Here is a 13,547-nt window from a genome sequence, read left to right on the forward strand (position 1 = left end):
TTATTATTATTATTTTTTTCTTTCCTCTCGGTACCTTTTTGTTGCTTTTTGTTGCACGTTTGAGTAACAGAACAGGGACTGCGGTTTCCTGTTCTGAGGACATAGCTGTTGGTCACAGATTCATGCTTGTCCATATTATTAGTTGGTGTTATTAAGCACGAGACTTCAGTTTAGCCAGGACAGAAGTTATTTCTGTCCTGAAGGAAATCTTTGCAATATTTCGTTAAGTTGAGCCAGGACAGAAGTTATTTCTGTCCTGAAGGAAATCTTTACAAGATTTCGTTAAGTTGAGCCAGGACAGAAGTTATTTCTGTCCTGAAGGAAATATTTACAAGATTTTGAAGGAAATCTTTACAAGATTTTGTTAAGTTTAGCCAGGACAAAAGCAATTGTTCTGAAGGGAGATCTCTTGGCCAGTGCAATAACCCAGCCACTTAATCACATAACAAATCGCGTGGTTATTTTATTAATAATAGCTGTTTCCAGCTACTTAATCACATAAGAAATAGCGTGGTTATTTTTATCAATAATTGTCCAGTATTATTTTGTTATCTGTCTGTTTTGGTACCGAATTCGCTCCGTTTACTCTACGCCTCTCACTCCCCCGCTTGCCCTCGCGAAGCAGAGTGGGGGAGTCAGAAGCAATATGTTATTTCTTAGACCGTATTTTGACCATTTCTGTTCTGGTCAAATAATTGGCTTGAATGCCTCTAATAATATTCAAATGTTTATAATGTATCTGGACAAGTTAAGTTAAGACAGAACTAAAATGACCCCTTCTCCACTTTCTCAAGGAGTGGACCCGATTGAATCTGCTGTCGGTGGAACCCCCAGGACTCTTTTCTCCCCACCATGGTCACTCAAATTGGGAAAGGGGCAAGCCGACAGCAGAGCCAAGCGGGACACCACCTAGGTAATACAACTCACACACGCTAGGTTAATATGGCCCAGGAAGTCAAAGGCTCAGAAAAAAAAAAAGTGTTTAAGTTGATCTGCTGTTTCCATGATTTAACCTTGTCCATGAGGCCCCTGCGTCCTAAATAATGTGTTCCAAATTCCGTTGTTTCGGCGTTCCGGTTTGCCTTATAAATGACTTTTTATCTGTGGCCCTGTTAAAAAAACGGTCATTAAATCTGTCGTGTTATTCTTTTTAAGTCTTTGAAGTTCCGAGGTGGTTTTCTACACCTTAACTTTCTAATCTATTTCTCAGTTTTTGTTGTAGGCTATTCATGCCTTTTTGCGCTGTAAATCACAGAGGTGTCCAGTACTTAAAGATTTGTACCTGCTGTCTTGAGAGTCTAGCTAGCTCTTAACACAGCTGCAGTTTTATTGTTTAATGTTGTTTTTAGTCTATTGTTTCGTCGCTTTTTGAAGACCTCACAGCCGTTGGTCCGGAACTGTGGGTCTTACGTTGGCAGCACAAAACTTCATTTTATTAAGATTTGCATTCATCCTGAAGTTAGTCAAGTCTCCTGAATTGCACTCCAACAGAAGTTGTTCTTACTCGTTCTGTTGTGAATTAAGTCAAGTCAGGATTTCACCGCCAGACCAGCATTGTGTTTCCTGGTTCTGTAGGAAGTTTTGGCCAGTGCATAAGACCGACACAGCTGGTTTTCAGCTATCTTATTTAACCAGATTACTGAGAGAAGTTATGGTTATTTGATCATGTTACGCTTACATGTCTTCGTTTTTGTCTTATTCTTATTTTTAAATTCCGTCTCAGGAGTTTTTAACTCAGTCTGTGAGTTCTCCCAAGAACATTTTAAATAAGTACATGACCACTGGAACTAAAGAAGCCCCCTTCTAAATGATGTCCTCTGAACTGACTGACCCACGTGTGTAAATGTATGAGATTTTGTCTACATGGATACATGTACTGTATGTACGTGTGTTTTAATCCTATTTTTCTCCCCTGGTTACAACCTTGGTTTGCAGTATGTATGAAGTGAGCGGTGCTACTTCTGTGTACAATACTGCTTGGCTTATGCTGCTTGCTTGCTCAATGCCTGCTGCTCGCGTGAGCTGCTTACACTGCTTATAGGCTGGCACGGCCTATGTGTTATTTTATTATTATTTTATTTTGAGAAACTGTGGGGGTCGTTATAAACTTCGGGTGGCTGGTTACATACTGTATGCACATATTTCTCTCTCAACCCATTCCACCCAATCTAGGAATATGGGCAACCAACATTTTATTTGATCATGTTTCTGTTGCTCCTAATAACACATCTTAAATTATATTTATTTATTTTTATTATTTTTTTGACAGGTTTATTTATTTATTTTTATTGGACTTGACGGACTTGACCTTGGCTTGATTTCATGTTTTATTTACATTTGATTTTGGCCGTTTTTCTCTGTCCTCCTGTCTTGTTGAGAAAGGGGCACCATTTCCGGTGGAGCCGTTCTTTTTGTTTCGCTTCCCTAGGGGCTGGTGTCCATTTAATTATATTTTATTTATTTTGTTATTATTATTATCTTTTATTTTTATTTGAACCTTCTGTCTGTGTTCTGATGTCAAAGGAGCCCTGTTTATACAGTGCCTATGTCACAGAAGAGGCTCGGCCATGGCCATGGCGGTTATGTGTGAGAAAGTGTTAGATGTTTTGTCTTCCTTTCTACGGATTTCATCAACATTCTGATTGTTTACTGTCTAAAGTATTTTGTTGATGTTCCATTCTGGTACTGTTATGAAACATTTAAAAAAAGACTCGATTACCCACAATCCTTGTGTGGAACTTCCTGTTCCGAGGTCCTCTTTGGGTGTCTTACTGGTAGGCCTACTAAGAAACATTTGACACTGAAGTCATTTTTAATTTGTTTTGTTTTTTTGAAAGTTTTGAATAATTGAAGAACTGTGAACAGATTATAAATCTGTGGTCCGAAAATGTATTTTTATTTTTATTATTTTAACCATTTAGCCCCAAACATCAACAACATCATTAATGCCACACCTTGTGCCAAGAGGGGGGAGTGTGCTTGATTGTTTGGAATATGCTTTGAATTTTACTGTATGCTTATGCTTTGATTTTCATTGTTTAACGTTTAATTTTGATTTTGAAACTTTTGATTTTAAAACTTTTTATGTTTTGAGTATGTTTGTGCATTAATCCTTCTGCCCAACACAAACAGACTATCAGAATGGCTTACAGCTACTCAACACCTATAAGGGCTAACCATGACAACACCACAGCGGAGACAAAAATACAGAGGGCGGAGAGTGAAAAGGGGCACCACCAACAGACGATGGGCCACCAGTGCACGAGCCAATCAACCGCAGGACCAGAACTATGCTCTGGTTGTCGGTGGGTAACGGAAATGCACTGTGAAGAAAAACATTTAGGTGGAGAAATTATGATTGTAAATTGTTGAAATACAAGTGACCTGCCGCCAAGCACTGTCATCCTCTAGGCCCGATGGACGCCAGGCGGAGCCAAGGAACCACCAGAGGCCAGAGGGCAGTGCGAACGCGCCATCATCACAGCGGGGGGCTATTGCAGCCTCCCGGGCCTGTGAGTATTCTGAAATCGCACTGTCGAAGAATTAAGCCGTTATAATTATGACTGAAGAATCCATTGTATCGATATTAGTGAACTGCCGCAAGCTTCTGTCCGTAGGAGCTGTCTGAAACCCACCTAAAAGACCCCACGTCCACTCTCCGGCCCATCTACAACCCATCTCCGACCCGTCTCAGCCCATCTCCGACCTCAACTCGATCCCTGGACTTTGCTCTGTCTCTAGCCCTCATCATATCGAGGACTTATGGACTTATGGACCCCTTTTTATTTTTATTCTGTCCTTGTTTTCTTTTGAACAGGTTACAGGGGAAGACTGATCAACTAATCTTGTGACTTATCAATCCAATTACAAGGGGTTATTTCATTTATGTGTAAACATGATAACATTTTGTCATTAATGTCATGCTTTTCATGTCAACCCTAACCCTAACGATAATACAGTTCCTTTTGCTATTGAAGAAATGTCTTAACCCTAACCCTAACCATCTTTCATCCCACTGCCTATTTTGTTTTCTTTGGTTGATCTATTTGATAAAAAGATCAATATTAACCAGCCGGTGGATATTGATAGGTATTTTGTTATGGTTCATATCATCTTTTTATCAATACATATTGTTGACCACTTGACCCTAAAGACACAGTGACTGTGTCCCGTTATACTCATGTAATGTACAGTACTACACAAGGTCTCCGTCTGGTAGAAATCAGACCTTATCAACTGCCTGGAGCCTGTTCCGAAAACAATGAGAATTGTTTTGCTCAGCTTGTGTCATCCAGACACCAGCAAGGACATCTTCCTCCAGTAACCTACTGTACGCGGACTCTTCGTCTTGTGATTTGTGGACAAGAAACATATCCTATGAACTGTTTAAACGTCATCCACTGACTGACCAAATGACCATACTTATACTCATGTCAAAACATCATTTGTCAGAGAGAGCACGAACCATTATTTATGTACTGTATACCTGTCTTGAATACTCTCTCTCCATAGTAAATATTCCATTCTCACTCTGATCACTCTCCTGTCTTATTTCTGTGTGATGGATTATTGTATCTCATATGGGAATAAGAAGGTCACCCGACGCCGAAATATCCACTGATCCCCGCGTAGCTGGCCCTCCTACGGCCGGTGATCTGGATGTGACCGTCCCCGCCGTAGCGACGAGCCCGGCCTCGTATGTCCCTGCCAGAAGGAGGGACCTGGACCTGACTGTCCCCGCCGTGGAAGAGTGGGTGCCTCCAGCTGCCCCCGCCGCGGCCAAGCCCGCCGCGATCGGCCCGGCGGCGGTGAACGAGCCGCCGGCTCATCCCCCAGGGCTGGATGACTCTGTCCGCTGGGACTTAGAGGGTGCCCGGCCCAAGCTAGGACCCGCGTCCAGTTCCACTCCACTCCCCTGGATCGACAGTTCCCGCAGCAGACAAAATCGAAAAACCCGACGATTTGGTCATCTATCCACTCCACCCCAGCCCTCTCCACTCACTACAAGCAATAGATTCCTTGTTTTGGACAATTTAAATTTCCCTCCGCTCAGTATTCAGGGTCCACCACAGAACGGTTTGTCGTCAGCCATGGTCCATGTTACCCCCCCGACGTGCGCCGCCGCCGGCAAGTCGAAACTGACTCCCTCTGTCCAGAGGTCTGACCGCCGCAAAATCCTAAAAGCGGCTGTCCAACGCCGTTCAGGTCCCATCAAGCCACAGCCAAAGAAAACCCCCCCAATACAGATCAGCAGCAGTCCATCCGAATCCCCCCTTACTGTGTCTAGTCCATTGTCCCGCAGTGGTCCCTCTGTGGCTATCATCGGGGACAGCATCATAAAACATGTCCGCTTTCCTGGCGCTATAGTGCATTGTTTCCCTGGAGCAACGACGGCTTTTCTGTTAGAAAAAGTCCCTGGGATCCTCGCCGCGCTGCCGTTGTCCGTTTCAAAGCTTATTATTCACTCTGGAGCCAACGATCGGTTTTCTGAAATTGCAAGGGCGAGCTTTAAATGCCTCCTTGGTCTCCTAAGTAGCTGTGGGAAGACCGTATATATCAGTGGTCCTCTGCCCACCATGCCCCATGGTAACGTACGCTTTAGTCGTTTACTGTCGCTCCATTACTGGCTTCAGTCCATATGCCACACGCACTCCCAAAATATCAGCTACATTGCAAACTTTTTATTATTTTGGTCCCGTCCCTCTTTTTATATGCCCGACGGCCTGCACCCCAGTAAACATGGTACACAAATGCTTTCACATAATCTACGTCGCGCTGTGGCTCCCCAGTTACAATCACGCGATTGACTGTTTATCCCAGCTTGTTCCAATCACTTTCACGTTGTTTACAATACTGATCCAATCACTTCCGGTAACCCTCTAACCCATTCCGGTTCACAGCAAACAACCAGTTTTACTCATGAAACCTCCCCCTGGCGGCCTGATGGTCTCATAACAACTACCACCCAGCATATTCCCACTATAATCTCTGTTAGACACTATTTCAAACATATAACTCGTTCTGTTACAGCCCCAAACCTAATTTCAATCCCACTTCAACATAGCATGATTCCTTCTGCCCCTATTTCATCTGGCAAACATATAAAAATGGCGCTCTTAAATATCAGAGCACTCAATTGTAAATCTAATCTCTGTAATGATTTTATTACTTCAAATAATTTCGATATCCTTGTCCTTACTGAGACATGGCTGAAAGTAGACGATTTTACCCTCCTCAATGCAGCCTCCCCCCCCACTTATTCTTATATACAGAAACCCAGGCTCTCGGGCCGCACTGGGGGTGGTTTAGCCGTAATTTTTAACCTTGACTATATTTGTTCTCCTATCCCCTTTGGTGATTTCCCATCTTTTGAATACCTGGCATTCACTATTAATAAACAGCCCACTCTGTTTATAGCAGTATATCGTCCCCCAAAATATAACGGTTCCTTTATTTCTGAATTCTCTGAACTATTATCCATAGCTATGGCAAAATACAGTGCTATAACTCTTCTTGGGGACTTCAACGTCCATGTCTGTTGTCCTATGAATCCATTAGCCAAGGATTTCCGGAACATTATTGACTCATTTGATTTTGTGCTTCATCCCTCAGGGCCAACCCATGAAAAAGGTCATATACTCGACCTAGTCTTGTCCTATGGTGTTAATATTTCTGAATTAAAAACTCTAGATTTTTCTCTTTCTGATCACAAAAGTGTTGTTTTTAGTATATTGATTGCCTCTCCTCCTAAGAAAACACCCATCACCATTTGCTCACGTATTCTGAATCCCTTAACTGCAAGTAAATTCATCACTATTTTTAACTCCACCGCAATCTCCCCAGCTCCCCACCATTCTATTAATGATCAGATTACCTACTTTAATGAGACCTGCCAGGTAATTTTAGATCTTGTGGCCCCTTTAAAAACTCGGACAAAACTGTCCATCAAAGCCTCACCTTGGCTTACTGACCATACCAGAGCTCTTAAAAGAGAATTAAGGAAAACCGAAAGGAAATGGAAATCCTCCAAATTACATGTTTTTCATGAACTACTTAAAGACCTCATGCGTAATTATAACAGCGCCGTAAAAGATGCAAGAGCCAAGTACTTTTCTACCTTGATTTCCGACAACCACCTAAATCCCAGAACTTTGTTCAAAACTATTGAGCGTGTGGTTGGTGCCCCCCAAAACCTAGATGTGCCTGCTTCTGCTGAGCATTGTGAGGCATTTTTAAGTTTTTTCACTGATAAGATTGACTCTATTAGATCACAAATGGCCAACTTCCGGCCCACACTTACTCCTGTAATTTCCCCCAACTCCCATGGTCCCCCCATCAGTTCCTTCTCCTCCTTTGCAACAATATCTTTAGAATCACTTCTTAAAACTATCTCTCACATGAAATCCACCTCCTGTAAACTAGATATTCTACCCACTCAATTTCTGAAGGAGATCCTGCCCTCTGTTGGTCTCCATATCCTATCTCTAATCAACACTTCCCTAGTCTCCGGGTCTGTTCCGCCCCTTTTTAAAGCAGCTATAGTCACCCCCCTCCTCAAAAAACCAAACCTCGATCCCTCAGTTATGAAGAATTATAGACCCATCTCAAAACTCCCGTTTTTATCTAAGGTCCTCGAAAAGATTGTCTTTACACAGTTAACAACCCACCTTTCAACAAATACCATTTTCGAAAAATTTCAGTCAGGTTTCCGTCCCATGCACAGTACGGAAACTGCCCTCTTGAAGGTGTCCAACGACCTTCTGCTCTCCACCGGCTTGGGCAGCTGTTCCATTCTGGTCCTGCTAGATTTAACGGCCGCATTTGACACCATTGACCACGCAGTCCTTATCAGCCGACTCGAGACGGTCGTGGGTATCTCCGGTGTGGCCCTGCAATGGTTCCGTTCATACCTAAGTGGCAGATGTTTCTCTGTTGCCATAGGTGATGCAATATCATCCCCAGCCCCCTTACATTGTGGGGTCCCCCAGGGCTCGATTCTCGGCCCTATCCTTTTTTCATTATACATGCTCCCATTAGGGGCATTAATCCGCAGCTTTAATATAAAATTTCATTGTTACGCTGACGATACTCAGCTTTACCTTCCTATAACTCCCGACAATAACGACAGTGTAGCCACCCTCCATAGCTGTATCTCCGCCATCAAAATCTGGATGCACAACAATTTCCTTCAGCTTAATGAGGATAAATCTGAGGTCTTAGTTTTTGGCCCCCCACTCGCTAGAGCCCATATTGAAATAAATCTTGGTCCACTACTTCCAAACCTTAAATCCACAGTAAAAAATTTAGGTGTAACCTTCGATCCAGACCTCAACCTACAGCAGCACGTTAAAAAAGTCATCCAATCTTCATTTTATCACATCAGAAATATCTCAAAAATCAAATCATTCCTGACACCCCCTGACCTGTCCAAAGTAGTCCATGCCTTTGTTTTCTCACGCCTCGACTACTGCAACTCCCTGTATACCTGTCTCTCCAAAAAATCCATCCACAGCCTCCAAATGGTTCAGAATGCCGCAGCCCGTCTACTAACTAACACTAGAAAATATGATCATATTACACCAATCTTAGCATCCCTCCACTGGCTCCCAATTGATTTTAGAATAAATTTTAAAATCTTACTCATTACATGCAAGGCCAGGATGGGCCTTGCCCCCGCCTATATAGCCGACCTGGTGACCAATTATGTGCCTCCCCGTACCTTGAGATCGGCAAACAAAGCACTCCTGGACTTTCCGTCTGGGAACGTTAATTCCAAAGGACGTATGGCCTTTTCTTTTAGAGCCCCTACCCTGTGGAATGCCCTGCCCCTAGAGATCCGCCTCGCAGAGTCTGTCCCCCGTTTTAAATCCCTTCTCAAAACTTATTTCTACAGACTTGCTTTTAACCCTTAACCCCTTATCTCAATGTTATTTGCAAGGTTCTATACCATTTTGTTCCTTTTACCATTGTGTAATTAGGTATTCACTTTGTATTGTTTTTTGCATTGTTCTTTTAACATTTTAACCTTTGTATGTCTTTGTTCTGCGTCCATTTGCTGTTTTGTTCTGTGTCTCATGTAAAGCACTTTGTAAACTTTGTTTTAAAAAGGTGCTATATAAATAAAGGTTTATTATTATTATTATTAAGGTGTTGTTGTTTACAAATAATAAATCAATCAATAGCCTTCCGTAAGAATCTGGCCTTAGAACCCAGATATCTACACTGAGTTATAGGGATCATCAGATCCATTGATTATTCATAAGCATTCGACATCTCGGTTATAAGTTCTTACCGGACACCACTGCAGTGGGTCCTAATCTAGGACAACCAGTCCCTTTTAGTATTTTATAGTTATAATCAAAATCTACAAAGTAACTAGTAACTAAATGTTTAATAATTGTAGTGGAGTAAAAGTATAATATTTGTCTCTGAGATTTGGTGTAGGAAAGTACTGAAAAATACCTCGAAATTGCATTTAAGTACAGTACTTGAGTACTTTCCACCACTGATTACTACTCGGCTTTGCAGTGTTTTGTGGAATATAAAAACGCATTTTAAGGGGTTGTTGTACTGGTTGGTGGTGTGCAACTGATTGTGATAGGCTGATCTGTGCCAACAATGCAGGGCCTATTTTTCATCCTAGTTCAGCCTTGGTTCAGAGTGGATTCACTGACTTGCACTCAAGAGATTTATTTTCCATTTTCTCTCAAGTACATTGGAATTCTTGAGCATAAGCCACTTAAAAGTACAAGTACAGAAGGTATGAAAAAGTCAAGACAAAAAAGTAACAATACCTCCTGAGAAAAAAAGAGCATTTAAAGTGCTTTAATATCTCAAAGAAAGCACACAGTTAGTCAAAAAATATTCAGTTCAGTTACAATTTCAATTGCACTACAATTTAAACAATATTGCACACTGTACAATGTACTGAATTTCTTTCAGTCACTGGACTGTCTGTCTCAGATTGTATCCTCCTTGCAGGAGTTTTCTGTTTGGAAAAACCTCTGCTTTTGACAAAAAGGACAATTAAACATGTCTTACATGTTTAGTTTTAAATACCACATCAGCTAGCCTAGGCCTAGGCCTATCACAGGATTAGTCACTAAATAGATGTCATATTACCTTGCTCAAAATATGCATGCTTGTGTTAATGTGTTTCATGATAATAATGCTCTTGAACTGATGAATTGAGATTGAACTCATGTCTCATGTCATCTATTATTAGTAGCCTAGTTTTTTTTTTTTTTTTTTTTTTTTGTGCGTTGATATTAGCCTAATACTTCCCAGTTCCCACAAATGTCTCGTGGTCGTGGTGGAGTAGGCCTAGTGCGAGGCGCGTCTTGGTGCGCAAATACTGTACGCACGAGAGAGCTTCCCGATCACTTGGTGACTCATGCTTGATCATGTCATGTACAAATGTGGTCTCCCACGGAAGCCAAACTCGGCGTGTATGGGGGCGTGACACTCGGCTACTTATCATTCAGCAGTGTGGTTGTTAATCATGAAACATTTACGCACTCAGGCCACGGTTTAGAGCGTTCCGGAGCCCATGCGGGGTTTATATTTATTTCCAATATCTACATGGCACTAAATAATTCTTCAGGTCCCAACAAATGCAGCGAGAGTCCCAGTCTCGAGGCTGGCGGCGGCCCCGTGATGTCAGCGGTCATGTTCTCCGCCGGGGCCGCGGGCAACATCATAGCTCTGCTCCTGCTGGACCTGCGGCGCCGGAGGAGAGGCTCGTCCCTGTTCCAGATCCTGCTGACGGCGCTGGTCGTGACGGATCTGCTGGGGACGGTCTCGGTCAGCCCGGTAGTGCTGGCTTCTTACGCCTGGAACAGGACGCTTGTGTCGATGAGCTCTGGCGGCGAGGTGTGCAAATACTTCGGCTTCTGCATGACCTTCTTCAGCCTCTCCACGCTGTCCGTTCTGTGCGCAATGGCGATAGAGCGCTGCGTCTCCATAGGCGCTCCCTACTTTTACGAGAGGCACTTCAACAAGCACTGTGGCCACGTCGCTCTGTCACTTATTTACGCCGCCTGCTTCTTGTTCTGTGTGAGCCCCTTCGCGGGGTACGGGTCCTACGTGCAATACTGCCCCGGGACGTGGTGTTTCCTCAACATGCACCCGCTGTCGGATCGCGCGGCCAAAGTGTACACCGGGCTCTACGCGTCCTTCACGCTCGTCATGATCTCGGGCACCGTGGGATGCAACGTGTCGGTCATCTACTGCTTGGTGAAGATGCACCGGAGGCACAACGCGCAGCGCAACAGAGGTCCACAGCAGCCGGGGGTCCGCCGCAGGTCCCTGTCGGAGGAAGTGGAGCATCTTTTGCTGATGAGTTTCATTACGGTGGTTTTCATCCTCTGCTCATCTCCCATAGTGGTAAGAGCGTTGTTTAGTTTGAGATTTCATTTCACCTGCGCGTTCCTTCTCATATGCTAACTAAAAGTGCAAATCTGACTTTAAGCTGTCTACTAGAGCTTTTTAAAGGCCTGGCAAGTTGGCAACACATTTGTATAAGTTGCCTGGAATGGAAATTTCATACAGTCCTAGTCAAATGTGGGTCAAACAATTAGAGATGAGATAATCATTTTCCAAACTGTAATATGAGTAAAAATAATAATAATAATAATAATAAAAAAAAAAAAGATATATACAGTATATTGGCAAATATTTTTAGTAATGCAATGGGAGGCAGGATACAATAGACTTTATTGTTCAAAATGATATCAGTGCATTGAAATAGATATAAATCATACTTATACATCACTATAAATACAATTAAAACACACAAAGAAAAACAAAAATTAGAGTTTGGAATTATATTCATTATAATAAATAAATACTTTTAGACAAGTTCAGAACATTTTACATTTCTATAGGTCTCAATTGGTCATAGTGTGCATGTGTGTATTATAACCTATAGATATATGCCATTTGGTTTATATTTCAAGTCCAGTCTTACTGTGTCTGACTCTTGTCTGTCTGTCTCCATGCTTATTGAACCAACCCCATATAGCTCAGAGTCTACATAAACCTTGACAAGATGGAAGATCAACACAAAGGCGATCTGCCCGCCCTCCGCCTGCTGTCCTTGAACTCCATCATCAACCCCTGGGTTTTCATCATCCTCAGGCCTTCTGTTCAAAGGTTCATCTGGAGGAAGCTGCCCAGGCCACACAAGTCCAAGCTTACCCCAGGGATGGCTCTCACTGTTCAGCCAACACTGGCCCCTAGGGGCCCACCCGTGCCTCTCCTAAATCAGGCAGGGGACAGGGGATGACACATTCCGGCCATATCGCAGCAAGTGGTGTAGAACAGTGTTTCTAAAGGTCGGGTCCAGGGACCACCTGGAGTCCAAGTGGACATTACCCGTCTGTAACTCTGAGAGGGTACAAATGGTCAGTTTGGTTCCATTTGTATCCTCTCAGAGTTCAAGTAAAGTTGAGGATTTTACAGTGTAGATTGGGGTCCCAGAGACCATGGGGGTCCATCATGGCATAACACAAGTCAAGCTGAGGGTCCTTGAAATGAAAAAGGTTGAGAATCACTGATGATCATGGACTCATGGTCACATGGGTGAATCTTCACAGTGTGTAAGTGAAGGAGATACTCTCAAGGTGTCCATGTTCAAGCCACATTCGTTGGAATTTTGCTCCATTAGACCTGTTTGATGAGATGCTTATTTAATTTATACTGTTTTATTTATGGTGCTATCTTTTTTTTCTTTTACTCTGTGTTTAACACCTCCATAATTTCTGTTGTTGGTTGTTTTTTACCCTGTAAAGCAACGTGTTTTAGAAAAGTTGTTGAAGAACAGTGCAGTCAAATTAATAATGGACTAGAAAAGACTGTTGCACAGGTGTACTGCAGGGGTGGCAGTGTAGCTTAGTCTGTGGTTTGACTTGCTGTCGGTCTTCGGTTCGCTCACCACTGAAACAGAATTCCCGGTTTACCTTTAGCTAAGACAATATCAGAAGTATTTCACTGCAGGTGTTAACCACTTAAACCCTATAATATACTTTAGTTGACTGGCGTTTCCCAGGGCTCTATACTAGGTCTGCTAGTATTGCCCTCTACACCTCGCAGAAATAGCCGATCCGCATAGCCGAATGTTCAGTTTGTTCACCCCATAATAGGGATGCTGGGGTTCATGGTTAAACCTCACAGGAAGTGAGCACTGATAGAATAAAACATTAACAGAAGGACTATCTTTACCTCTATGTGTGACTGTTATGTGCAGTGACTTCCTTGATCAGCAAAATGTGTGTAAACATTTACAAGCTTGTAGTTGAGGCAGCGCTCCTTGCTGTTGATAGATTTTTCTGTTTACACTTACTCAATGTATATATCACTCTGGAAGATGCATTGTAAATGTGGTTTATGCAGACGACATGCTGTGTTTATGAAGTTTTCCTGTTTGCACCCCGTTTACTTCAAGCTCTTGAGTGTGAAATGCTATGTCCCAGAACATTAAATGATGCTTCCTTAATTTATATGCCGTCATACTGCGGTGTCGCTCACATAGCAGATCAAGAAGCTAA

General features: G+C 42.8%; 1 protein-coding gene across 1 annotated transcript; it reads left to right on the top strand.

Moving 5' to 3' along the window:
* Positions 1-10,576: 10,576 nt before the first annotated feature.
* On the top strand, positions 10,577-12,286 carry ptger2b (prostaglandin E receptor 2b (subtype EP2); the record flags this gene model as incomplete). Its single annotated transcript, XM_080744920.1, has 2 exons — positions 10,577-11,385; positions 12,023-12,286. The coding sequence occupies exons 1-2, from the start codon at positions 10,582-10,584 to the stop codon at positions 12,284-12,286; spliced, it is 1,068 nt and encodes a 355-aa protein (XP_080601046.1). The 5' UTR covers positions 10,577-10,581.
* Positions 12,287-13,547: the final 1,261 nt, after the last annotated feature.

The sequence above is a fragment of the Nannobrachium achirus genome, assembly GCF_963921795.1.
Source record: "Nannobrachium achirus genome assembly, chromosome: 16".
NCBI lineage: Eukaryota > Metazoa > Chordata > Actinopteri > Myctophiformes > Myctophidae > Nannobrachium > Nannobrachium achirus.